The sequence below is a fragment of the Saccopteryx leptura genome, chromosome 6, assembly GCF_036850995.1.
Source record: "Saccopteryx leptura isolate mSacLep1 chromosome 6, mSacLep1_pri_phased_curated, whole genome shotgun sequence".
Classification (NCBI taxonomy): domain Eukaryota; kingdom Metazoa; phylum Chordata; class Mammalia; order Chiroptera; family Emballonuridae; genus Saccopteryx; species Saccopteryx leptura.
The window spans coordinates 50678228-50691304 of NC_089508.1; the positions used below are offsets into that span (position 1 = coordinate 50678228).

At 48.6% G+C, this 13077-nt stretch overlaps 1 protein-coding gene across 3 annotated transcripts in view; it reads left to right on the forward strand.

The window, feature by feature from the left end:
• Window positions 1-13077, forward strand: part of ITGA11 (integrin subunit alpha 11) — a 135649-nt gene that overhangs the window by 70868 nt on the left and 51704 nt on the right. For all 3 annotated transcript variants that reach the window (XM_066342837.1, XM_066342836.1, XM_066342838.1), the window contains 5 exons: window positions 168-282; window positions 4337-4464; window positions 5581-5729; window positions 11599-11743; window positions 12472-12637. In XM_066342837.1, the coding sequence (XP_066198934.1) occupies window positions 168-282; window positions 4337-4464; window positions 5581-5729; window positions 11599-11743; window positions 12472-12637 (703 nt within the window). The remainder of the gene's footprint in view (window positions 1-167; window positions 283-4336; window positions 4465-5580; window positions 5730-11598; window positions 11744-12471; window positions 12638-13077) is intronic.

Sequence of the window (13077 nt, forward strand, 5' to 3'; positions counted from 1 at the left end):
TGGCAGCAAGGGAGACGCAAAGAAGACCCCCTGAAGCCTAGGGATACCGACACTCAGATAGGAAGCATCTATCTTGGGTCATGAGGTTGGGACTGGGCCGAAGGCTGTTGAGCCTGGATCCACCCTGAGAGCCGCCTCTGACTGGGGGTCTGTGGTGTGATTCCCAGGCCTGCAGCCCGCTCTGGTCTCACGAGTGTGGGAGCTCCTACTACACCACAGGGATGTGTTCACGCGTCAACTCCAACTTCAGATTCTCCAAGACCGTGGCCCCGGCCCTCCAAAGTAAGTGGCTTCAAATCTGCAGACTCAGACTGAGCAGCCAACAGTTCACAGGAGGCATGGGGCTCTGATCCCCTAACCTGCAACTACAACGCGCTTAGACTCTAGCTTCACCCTGCCCTGGCTCTGTGGGTAACCTGGGACAGCTCACTTGACCTCTCTGGGCCTCTGTGGGGTTATAGTCTTGGCCCACCGTCCCGCACAGAGTGACAGTGGAGAGCACATGAGCTAAGGTTATGAAGGCAATCCTGGTGGCCGGGGAGGCTCACTGCAGGGAGGAAGAAGTTGCAGGGCCACCACGCGCAGCCAGCGAGCTGAGCACTCCGCAATTCTGGGGACATCGTTCACTTAGACTGCAGTGCGAATGATGCCCTCTGATGTTATGCAGGTCAGCTGTCCCTGTAGGTGGAAAACCAAGGAGAACAGAACTATCCTTGGGAATAGGCCCATCAAACCAGTGTCCCTCAACCTCCGGAAGCTCTGCCCAGTTTGCCCAGAGCCCCTGCAACACCGAACCTCCCACTCACTCCACCCGCCAGGAAAATCTGGGAAATGAGTCTCAGACCCTGCCTCCTGCAAGCCCAGACTGCTTGGCTCCAAGCCTCACTGTTTCCTCTGGGCTCAATACCATCACCAGAGCAGCTGCTGCCTGTTTTATGGAGGATGAGGGGATTAGCACCTCTGGCTAGTGGCAGCCTCCCTCCAAACAGGGCCCAGTCAGGGATGGAAAGATGGTGCTGGCAGGAGGGACAAGGAAGCATCATTCCAGTGGGGGTGGGGGCTGGAAAGGGGTCGTCAGAGGGCGATTAGGCACTGATTGTATTCTCACCAATGGCAGAGGGAAAGGCAGTGCAGAGCTTGGAGCTTGGGGTTCAGGGCTCAGGAGGGGGCCGGAGATCATGAGGTGTGCACAAGGGAATGTCACCCCTCTAGGGCTGCTATTTCCTCTGGCCGAGGTGTGACAAGCTCAGCCTCCAGAACCTCCTGTGGTGGAGGTCTCGCAGCCAGCTGGCCAGCAGCAGTGCCCTGAGGGCTTATAAGATACAGATCCCAGGGCACCCCCACCCCAACCCCAGGGAGCTTCTAACTCAGCAGGTCTGAGGTTAGTCCCAGGGTGTGTGTGTGTGTGTGTGTGTGTGTGTGTGTGTGTGTGTGTGTGTGTGTGTGTGTGTGTGTTTCAGTGGAGTGTTCAGCCATGTTTAGGAACCACAGACCTAAAGCAAAATTCTTCCCAAGATACCTAATTTTATTTTAAATGTTAAAATATTTTTCCACCCCGGCCAGTTGGCTCAGTGAATAGAACATTGGCCTGGTGTATAGATATCCTGAGTTCAATTCCTGCTTAGGGCACACAAGAGAAGCAATCATCTGCTTCTCTCCTCTTCCCTCTTCTTCTTCTCTACCTTGTCCCTTCCTGCAGCTAGTGGCTAAGTTGGTTCGAGAGTCCACTCCAGGCACTGAGGATAGCTCAGTTGATTCGAGCACATCAGCCTCGGGTGCTAAAAATAGGTCGGTACTCAAGCATCAGCCCCAGAGGGGGGTGGCTGTGTAGATCCCAATCAGGGCACATGCAGGAGTCTGTCTCACTATCTCCCCTCCTCTCACTTAAAAAAAAATGTTTTTAATTACAGTTGACATTCAATATTATATTGGTTTCAGGTGTGTGGCATCACTATAGACGTTTATAAAACTTACGAAGTGATCTCCCAGATAAGTATACTACCCTCCTGATACCATAAATATAGTTATTACACTATTATTGACGATTCCTATGCTCTACTTTACATCCCCATAACTATTTTGCAACTGCCAATTTGTTCTCTTTTTTTTTTGTAGCAAGTGAGAGAGAAACAGAAAGAAAGGGAGAGAGATAAGAAGTGTCAACTTGTAGTTGTGGCACCTTAGTTGTTCATTGATTGCTTATGTGTCTTGACCAGGGGGCTCCAGCCAAGCCAGTGACCCCTTGCTCAAGCCAGTGGCCTTAGGCTCGGCCAGTGACCTTTGCTTTCAAGCCAGTGACCTTTGCTTTCAAGCCAGCAACCTTTGGGCTCAAGCCAGCGGCCTCACACACAAGCTGATGAGCCTGCACTCAAGTCAGATGAGCCTGTGCTCAAGCTGGTGGCTTCAGGGGTTTTAAATCTGGCTCCTCAGACCAATTTGTACTTCTTAATCCCTTCATCTTTTCACGCAGCTCCCCAAACCCCAATTTGTTTGTTCTCTGTGTCTATAAGTTTCCTTCTGTTTTGTTTTTTCATTTACTTTGTTTTTTAGATTCCACATATAAGTAAAATCTTATGATATTTGCCTTTCTTTTTCTATCTTATTTTACTTATCATAATTCCCAAGCTGTCTTAAAAGAAAAATTTGAAATTGTAAAAAAAATCAGCAAATATAAAGGCATTTTAATAATAAAAACTTGTTTTAACTAAATCAGAGAAACCTGGTCCCTACCACTAGATTAAAAACCTCTCTTTTTTGTCGTTGTTGTTTTTTAAGTGATAGGAGGGGAGATAGTTAGACTTCCACTTGCGCGCAGACTGGGATCCACTCAGCAACCCCCATCTAGGGATGATGCTCAATTACCAAACTGTTTTCAGTGCCTGAGTCTGACGCACTCGGACCAACCAAGCTATCCTCAGCACCCAGGGCCGACACTTGAACCAGTCAAGTGACTGGCTGCAAGAGGGGACGAGGGAGAGAAGAAACCCCTCTTAATGAAGGTGTTTATGTCCTGGTCACCACTGTGGCCGTCCCATCACAGGGCACTCCACACATGGCAGGTGCTCAGTCTATGTATGTTGAGCTAAACCAAACTGGGAAAGGACAGAGCTATCAGGTGTTGTCAGCCCAGAAGTGTCACGCCATCACATGCTGTACACAGCGTGCAGATGGGACAAGAATGTTTCACAACTTCTCCTAAAACAGAGGTGACTCTGAACACTCAAACCACCCAAAATGCCCTCCAAACACAAAGTCTGCAACAGGCACCAAGGCTCAAAGCCACCACCTTCCTCTCTGTGGGGAACACTGACTTCAACATATTCTACCCTCATGATGCGGGAGTTGCTGGGATGTTCACACACGAAAGCCTCCTGCCATACGTACTGCTGTAAAGTAGATTTTACAATAGTGTGAAAATTCCCCAATAAAAATAAGCAGATGCCCAATATTTCAACATGATATAATATGGTACAGTACATATTATATCATATTGTATCATATTATGTCTTATTTCAAAGTAACCTCAACCATTCACAAACAGAAATGAATTGCTTAGATTTTAAGTGTTTTACATTTATTTATATAACCAATGTTTTATTAGACTTTTTGTTGGTTTTTATTATTCATTTTAGTTTTGTATTAATATTACAAAAATATAGAGAAAACTTTATGTTCAGAGTGGAGATACAGGCATGAGACCTTGACCCATGATGTCACCGACACATTAACAAAGTGATTTGCTTTGAAAGAAAAATAATATCAGCTCAGATTTCTTGAGCACTTACTTGGCAGTCAGCCCTTTAGAAGCATCTTCTCGCTAACTCCTCATGACAGACCTTGAATATCATTATGCCCATTTTACAGAAAAGAAAACTGATGCCAAGATGTTAAATGACTTGCCCAAGGTCAAAACCAGGAGTCAAACAGATGCCACATTCCTAACCATTATACTCATACCACCCTCCTAAAAACTGAAACCATTCATTCAGGCCAAAAGTGGTAAATGCCAGCCTGTATATTACAGCAAAGCAAATGATAACCATTGCTGCTTTGGGCGGTGTCGGCTGCCTCAGCAACGCTGGCCCACTGACGGTGGTCAGTCCCTGATGAGCAGAGTTCCTCAGGAGCATGTAATTAAACTTTGTACAAATAGCCAGCACTGCGTGGTGGAACAAAGCCAGGAGTCCTTGGGCTTGTCATTCACATTGCCCCAAAAATGTTCTGCCCACACATGGAGCAGGGTACTTCTATTGTCCTTTGGACAGTCATCTGGAGAATTAGGAACTTGCAGACACTGGCTCCTTGGGTAGCTGTGAACATGTCCCCAACCTCCCAGGGTGCCAGACCTACATGGACATCATCATTGTCCTGGACGGCTCCAATAGCATCTACCCCTGGGTGGAGGTTCAGCACTTCCTCATCAACATCCTGAAGAAGTTTTACATCGGCCCTGGGCAGATCCAGGTGAGTGTCTCTGGGACTCTTTCCTCCTCTGAACGGGGGCCCCCAAACCCATGGCAGATGTTGTCTTGGGGTGTGGGGGGAACATCTTTGTGTGAGCTAAGAAGGTGGAGGTAAAAGGCCCTGTAACCCCGTCCACCCATCTCTGCTGGGCTCATCAAGGGAGAGTTTGGGGGAGACTCATTTCCAAGGTCGTATACTGGGATAGTCACGATCTATTAGGAAAGAGTTTGACCAGCTCCAGGTGAGAAGGAAGGAGGAATGTTGAGTAGCTCTAGAATCCTGCTGAGTCAGGCACAGGGGAGAGTTCGACACATTGATCCTAGAGAAAAGACTAGGAAGGAGATTGTAGCTTCCAACACATACTAAAACACTGCCTGGCTGAAGGGGGTAGATTTATTCCTATTGTTCAGGCAGACCAAATGAAGACTAGTGGAGAGAAATTCCAAGATGGCATATTTCTAATCAATCTAAGAAATTATTTTGTAATGAGTAAAGCTGTTAAAAGGGTAGTGGGCTTTCTCCTGAAGTAATGAGTTCCCCAGTGCTGGAAGATCATCTTTTAGGGTATCGTAGGTGGAAGTCCAGCATTGGAAATGCACTTGTACCAAATACACTCTGAGCCATCCAACAGTAACAGTTTATCTCTAATCCTACTGTAAGTCTTTAAGGGTTTTTTGTGTTGTTGTTGTTGTTTTGAGGCAATTAATGTTGTCAATATTTTATGAAACAGGGATAAAAGAAACTTTCCTCCTCCAAGTTTTAAGGAATCTTAGTTCCAGAGTTTGGTGAATAATGCCATGGCCTCCACCCATGCTATTCTTAATATTTCACATTTCAATTCTATTCTCAACTTCTGTCTTTTTAAGCAGGAAACTTACTTGTTGGGTTTTTCTTTAACCCGTCTACTCTTGCGATATGCACCTCCCACTTGTCTCAGCAAGCCATCTGTTTAGTCCCAGAATTTTGCAGAACCTGCGTCCCCTCGGCTTGGGATGGTCCCCAGCCCTCCTCACTCCTCAGCAGTCACAGACAGAAGGATGACTCCAGGGAGCCTCACCACCAAAGGTCTAAGTTTCAGGGTCAAAATGCTCCAGTGCCCTCTCCTCTAACTTTCAGGTTGGAGTTGTTCAGTATGGAGAAGACGCGGTACATGAATTTCACCTCAATGACTACCGGTCTGTAAAAGATGTGGTGGAAGCTGCCAGCCACATTGAACAGAGGGGAGGAACAGAGACCCGGACGGCATTTGGCATAGAATTTGCTCGGTAAAAAAAAAGAGAAAAGAAAAAATTTTTAGTTGTTTTAAATCTCAGATATCACTCCAATTATTATATATTGCTGTGTAACAAACCCCCACAAAACTTAGTGCCTTGAGACACTAATTTGTTAATCCTTTAAAGTTCTGGGGATTGGCGGGACTCAGCCTGTTCGTTCTCTCTTGGATTTTTCTCATGTGGGTGGAGCCCAGTGTCAGCTGAAGCTGTTGTGGTCTGAAGGTTCGACTGGACTGGACATTCAAAATGGCACACTAATGTTACTAGCAGTTGATGCTGGGTGTTGGCTGGGACCTTGGCTGGGGCTGGCAGCCTGAGCACCCACACGTGGCCATGTGGCTTAGGTTTCCCATGATATGGCAAATGGGCTCTGAGCAGGAGCATCTCAAGAGTGAGCTTTCCATGCAATCGATGCAGGAACTCTGAGACTGCCCAGGACCTCGCTGCAGCAGTCCCAGAGTATAACGTAGGCTGAGCAAGTCACTAAAGCTAGCCCAGATCCAAGGGGAAGGGAATTTGCTTCCGCCTCTTGATGGAGGACTAGCAAGGTCACATTGCAGAAGAGCATCTGTGATGGGAAATACATTGTGGCAGCCAACTTTGGAAAACACGCTCTGCCACAGGGACCCCGTGAAAAGTGTGTGGGTTCCACGAGGGCAGAATCTTCCTGCGGAGTGTTTGTCTTCAGTGGAGTGTGGAGAACATAGCTAACTCAAACACCTGAGATTGTAGAGTGCTGAAGCTGGTTCCTTAAAACTCACACCAGCACTCACTCCTTGTGACAACGAATGCTATCTCTGGTCATTGTCCACACAGACGGCTGCATTTTTACTCCAGTGATGCTGCCACTGCTCAGAACTTTTTGCCCTTCCCCACCCAAACCAGTGAGTGATTCTAAAGGCAAACCCCCGAGATCTTCCAAGCTGAACCCTAAACTCCTAAGATGACTGTATATGAAGCATTTAGATTTTAAATTGTCAATTTCACACCTGTGGCTATGAGTTCTGCTTTGTTCATTAAAACCACCGTCTCAATTCCTTATCATCCCACTTTGCAAAGGGCTAGTCAATGTGTTTATCAGAATTCTGCAATGTTAGAGCTACATATATGGTAGTAACATGACCTCATGTGGTCAAAAGATTTTCTTTCCATACCTCACAACCCTTTATGGTTAAGTTACTACTCCACTGACATATTTCTGTTTGCTGGTAAAACTTGCTCAAGCTTTTTCCCTAAATGAGCATTCTTCCGTGTGAAAATAGCACTTGTTCATTCTCACAAGGAACAGGCCAGCTTGTTGTTTTGTCATCATTGGGGTGAGCCCCTGTGACCCCAGTAGGCAATTGTGAAATGTCTAGGGCAACAGAGGAAGCCTGTGCCCACGGAGCTATCTCCTCCTCGGTGTGAGGCTGACTGCCTCATACAGGCAGGGAGCCCACTGTTCTGGTCTGATTTCTCAGCCCACCAACCCCCATGCAATTGGAAGTGTGTGACTCACCAGGTAGTTTGAATCATTCGTGACTCATGTAACCGCTGGAGTGTGCAGTGTGTGCTTCAATTGACATTTGAAATCTAATCTTCCCAGCCTGCCAAGTTTGGGTCTCAAATTATAGCCAGTGCCTCTGAAGGTAAATTTCTGTCCTCACTCATTTATTCATAATGCATGTTTGCTGTGAACCTACACAAAGATCCACGCCATGGATTTAAGGGGTTACAGAGACAGTAACCTGTGGCCCGCAGCTCAGCAAGGGAGTTCTGAAAAGTGTCAGCCTAACTCACTGAGGATGAGAACAGGGAGGATCCAAGGAAGGGGCTGGGGAGGACTGCCAAGGTGGGTGGCATTTGATTTGTCCTAGGAAGACCCCAGGATTCCAGCAGGGAGAGGTGGAGAGAAGACATTGGCCCTGATAAGGACAGAGGAGAAGGAAAGTCAAAGAATGAGGAACATTTCCTCCTCCAGCCACACTCTGACCACAAAACGGGATTCATGTTGGAGGGTGTTGAGCCATGCAGCTGTGAAGATAGCTTGGAGCCAAATTGTGAGGGTGGTGATGCTTTAGCTAAAACAAGCATGAGTGGCCACTGAAGGTTCTTTTTTTTTTTTTTTTTTTTTTCATTTTTCTGAAGCTGGAAACAGGGAGAGACAGTCAGACAGACTCCCGCATGCGCCCGACCGGGATCCACCCGGCACGCCCACCAGGGGCGAAGCTCTGCCCATCAGGGGGCGATGCTCTGCCCATCCTGGGCGTCACCATGTTGCGACCAGAGCCACTCTAGCGCCTGAGGCAGAGGCCACAGAGCCATCCTCAGCGCCCGGGCCATCTTTGCTCCAATGGAGCCTTGGCTGCGGGAGGGGAAGAGAGAGACAGAGAGGAAAGCGCGGCGGAGGGGTGGAGAAGCAAATGGGCGCTTCTCCTGTGTGCCCTGGCCGGGAATCGAACCCGGGTCCTCCGCACGCTAGGCTGACGCTCTACCGCTGAGCCAACCGGCCAGGGCCTGAAGGTTCTTGAGGACTAGAGTTTATCATGAGATGTGCCCGTGAAGGTCAATCTGGTGGCCATTTATAGCGGGCTGGGGAGGCACAGGGACAAAATAGTGCAATTCCATCTTAGTTCATGCAACACTTTTTTTTTTAATTATTTTTATTTATTTATTTTTTCTGAAGCTGGAAACAGGGAGAGACAGTCAGATAGACTCCCGCATGCGCCCGACCGGGATCCACCCGGCAGGCCCACCAGGGGGCGACGCTCTGCCCACCAGGGGGCGATGCTCTGCCCCTCCGGGGGCGCAGAGCCACTCCAGTGCCTGGGGCAGAGGCCAAGGAGCCATCCCCAGCGCCTGGGCCATCTTTGCTCCAATGGAGCCTTGGCTGCAGGAGGGGAAGAGAGAGACAGAGAGGAAGGAGAGGGGGAGGGGTGGAGAAGCAAATGGGCGCCTCTCCTGTGTGCCCTGGCCGGGAATCGAACCCAGGACTCCTGCACGCCAGGCCGACGCTCCACCACTGAGCCAACCAGCCAGGGCCTGCAACACTTTTTATTGAGCACCTACTATGTCCATGATAGAGAATCTTTTTCTAAAAACCGCCCACTTTTGCAGTGCTGGTCAACCTGGTCCCTCCCGCCCACTAGTGGGTGTTCCAGCTTTCATGGTGGGCCAGTCGTGGTGCTCTTTGGTTGCTCTGCTACCGCCCACCATGAAAGCTGGAACGCCCACTAGTGGGCAGGAGGGACCAGGTTGACCAGCACTGCAAAAGTGGGCAGTTTTTAGAAAAAGGTTCACCATCACGGTACTATTTGCTTCACACTGTTTTAGGCACTAGGAATAGAACAGTGAACAAAACAGACAAATGTCCTGCCTTTGTGGAGCTGACATTCTAGAGGGGTGACAATGCATAAAGAAACAAAGAAAAATAAAAACTATGGGGGGAAACAGAGCATGGTAAAGGCAGTCAAGCAAGCTGGAGAGGGCAGGTTTAATCAGCATTAAGAGAGTCCTCAGGGAAGCCATCACTGAGAGCTGACATTCTAGTGGAGACCTGAAAGAGGTGAGAAAGTTGGTCAAGCAAGTACCTAGGTAGGGTGTTTCAGGAGAAAGGGCCACTTGGACAAAGGCATTAAGGCAGGAGTTTGCCTGGTGGCTCCAGAATCAGCAGAGAGCCCAGTTTGGGTGGAGAAGAGCAAGCAGATGGAAGGGCTCAGAGGAATAACGGGACCAGATCATAAAGGCCCTGGTGCACCAGTGTCAGGATTTGAGAGAAATGGGAGCCACTGCAGGTTTTGAGCAGGAAGAAGGCATGATGTAACCTACTTTTCAATGGGATCCCTCTAGCTTCCAGGTTCATGAAACCTGCTGTGAGTATAAAGATCTTACAGTTCTATAGGAACTTACCATCTGATTTACAAAAGAACAAAGTCTTTTTGCACAATACAAAATCACAATTTTAAATCTGATTTCTGCCAATATTTGTCCAATTATAGATTCACACAGATAGTCACACTATTCCACTATATGGGAATATGGCCCTGAAATTGTTCTTGGCTCCATGTATAATCTGTTTTTCCCTGCTAGATATATATTTTTTTAATTTTTCTTAAGTGAGAAGAAAGGAGGCAGAGAGACAGACTCCCGCATGTACCCCGACTGGGATTCACACAGCAAGTCCCCTATGGGGGCTATGCTCTCTGCTCATCTGGGGCTGCTGCTCCATTGCTCAGAAACTGGGCTATTTTTAGTGCCTAAAGCAAGGTCATGGAGCCATCCTCAGTGCCCAGGGCCATCTTGCTGCAACTGAGCCATAGCTGCAGGAGAAGGAGAGAGAGAGAGAAGGGAGAGGAGGAGAGGTTGAGAAGCAGATGGTTGCTTCTCCTGTGTGCCCTGACCGGGAATCAAACCTTGGACGTCCATATGCCAGGCCAACACTCTACCACTGAGCCAACTGGCCAGGGCCCCGTGCTTTATATTTTTGCATGGATTTTTATTCCTGGCCCTCTAATGACATCATGGACACATCTAGAATCTCCTTTGAGGAACTAGCAGAGTTCTCCCTCCACTGGGTCAGACTAAAGCCCAAAATCGACCCTAGTCATGTGGAGTGTGTGCCTCTGCCCCCCCCCTTTAGTCCACAGCTCATACGAAAATTAAAGGTTTTTAAGTCCACATACCTAGAATATCCTAGAGCTGCTGAGAGAATGGCAGATGATGTTTCTCTTAACTGATAGCTTGAAGATGCTCTGAACTAATTTATTCCTAGCTTTGTGAATTCCTCATCTAAATCACACACGTCAGCTCATCAGCTTGCTGTGTAACAAGAGCTAGTTCTGGGAGCCAAAGTCTCAGGGCCTGGAGACCAGCTTTCACCTAGCATTGTGGAGCCGAAACCTGGGGTCAGACCCACGAGGAATCACGGCAGAGTCTCAGGGTAACATTTATTTTTAGATCCTTATTGGCAAATTCTACCTGCTAAGCCAGACTTGGGCCAGACCATGTCTGCCCTTCTCAGAACCTCACAGTCTAAAGGAGGGTTGGCCACAGAGGCACCAAGAGCCAGCGAGGGATCAAGAGCCAGTTTTCCATGCTTCATAGACAGGCTTCCAGCTGTAGGACACTTTCTGCAGTGGCAGGGGTCATTGTGCCAGCGCCCACCCCCGCCCCGCCCCCTGGCTGGCTAGATCACCGAACAGCAGGCCAAGCTCCTGCTCCCAGCACTGAAAACAAAATAAAAAACGAGAAGGAGGAATATTTGTTGTAGAATTTGATATTTAATAGTTCCCAAAATAGAATCAAAGTTGTCCTCATGAGAGAAATCAAAACTTTGTCAGCCTCCATTACAGGAATTTTATTGATTCGTGCTGTTTGGGCGTTAAATTTGGGAAGTAGTTCTCAATGCTGGTGTTCATTAGAACTTTTGAAAAGACTGATGCCCAGGCCCCACCCAGAGATTCCGATTTCAAGAGTCTGGGCAGGGCTTAGTTTATTTATTCTTTTTAACTCCCCAGGTGATTCTAATATGTAGCTGGGTTTTTGAACCACCAACCAGGGCCCCTAAAGGTTTCCATATGGCGCTGAACTCCTCTCCCAAGCCCACCTCATCCCCTCCACTTGCCCAGAACAGCACAGGCAGGACCCTAGAGGGGCTTTTAAAGTTACTTTTTAAAGACAAGCCATTGGAGGAGTCTGGGCATCTCAACCCTGCTTCTTCTGTCGTCCGAGGCCCCCAAACAATTAGGGTTGCTGGAGATGGGGAGGCGGTGGGGGTTGGCCCTGGTTTCTGTGGCTGCCCCTCTGGGGAACACCAGGGTCTGCCCCATCTCCATGTTCCTCTTGTGACCTCCCAATCCCCCTCCCTGTGTTCGGGTTTCAGCTCAGAAGCTTTCCAGAAGGGTGGAAGGAAAGGCGCCAAGAAGGTGATGATTGTCATCACGGATGGGGAGTCCCACGACAGCCCGGACCTGGAGAAGGTGATCCAGCAAAGCGAGAGGGACAACGTGACCAGATACGCCGTGGCCGTGAGTCCTGTCCCCTGCCCCTGCCCTGGATGCCAGTTTATCTTTTTTTTTTTTTTTTTTTTTTATTTTATTTTATTTTATTTATTCATTTTAGAGAGGAGAGAGAGGGGGGGGGAGAGAGAGAGAGAGAGAGAGAGAGAGGAGAGAGAGACAGGGGGGAGGAGCTGGAAGCATCAACTCCCATATGTGCCCCGACCAGGCAAGCCCAGGGTTCTGAACCAGTGACCTCAGCATTCCCAGGTCGATGCTTTATCCACTGCGCCACCACAGGTCAGGCACCAATTTATCTTATATTGTCTTCACCATCAAACCCTGGGAGAGCCCCAGGGAGCATTTTCTGGACAGTGAACAAGCTGTCCCGGCCCTCAGATGGGCCTCTCCTTGCTTCAATTTCTAAAGAGCAACTTGAGAATTTTCTCTCTGTACTGCCTAGGCCTGTCCTCACTGGCTGTGAGGTTTCTTTTTTTCTCTATTTCCAAACCTCAGAAAACTAGAAATCTTCCAGCTTCCCAACCCCCAGAACCCTATCTTAGAACAGGGTCATCTCTGACCCCTACTAGACAGCCTGCTTCAAAATGCAAGTGGAACTTTGAAGACGGCTCATGGCTGTCAAAGCAGTGGCTCCAGCCTCCTTGGGCCGAAGGTCAGGGGCTGAAGGTCAGGGCCCGTGCGTGTGCAGGAGTTCTGTGCTATGACCTGGTTTGTCGCCCTGCCCTGTTCCCTGGCAGGTCCTGGGCTACTACAACCGCAGGGGGATCAATCCAGAAACTTTTCTAAATGAAATCAAATACATCGCCAGTGACCCCGATGACAAGCATTTCTTCAACGTAACCGACGAGGCGGCCCTGAAGGACATTGTCGACGCCCTGGGGGACAGGATCTTCAGCTTGGAAGGTGAGCAATTCGCAGGGGGCTCTATGTTCCTGGGTCACATCAGGTGAAGAGGCCAGAGTGAAATCCAGCCCCACAGAATGCAATAGTTTTGCAGGAATCCTCCCTTCACGATGGATGCCAACACTTGAGGGTTACTGTGCTGGACAGCAGGCTGTGCACTTTACAGACAGCCCAGGGGCTGGTTTTGCTGATTGCCTCCTCCCTCTGCCCCTGAGGAAACTGAAGCTCAGAGGAGCCGAGTGACTTGCCAAACACCCACAGCTTGAGAAGGAGCTGCTGTTTGAATGAGAGTCGCCAAATTTAGCAAATTTAAAATACAATATTTGTGGCAAACTTATACTAAAAAAAAAATTTGTTGTTTGTCTGAAACTCAATAAGTGAGTGTTCTGTATTTGATCTGGCAACCCTAGTTTGAAACCAGCTGGACTGACTCCAGAGCC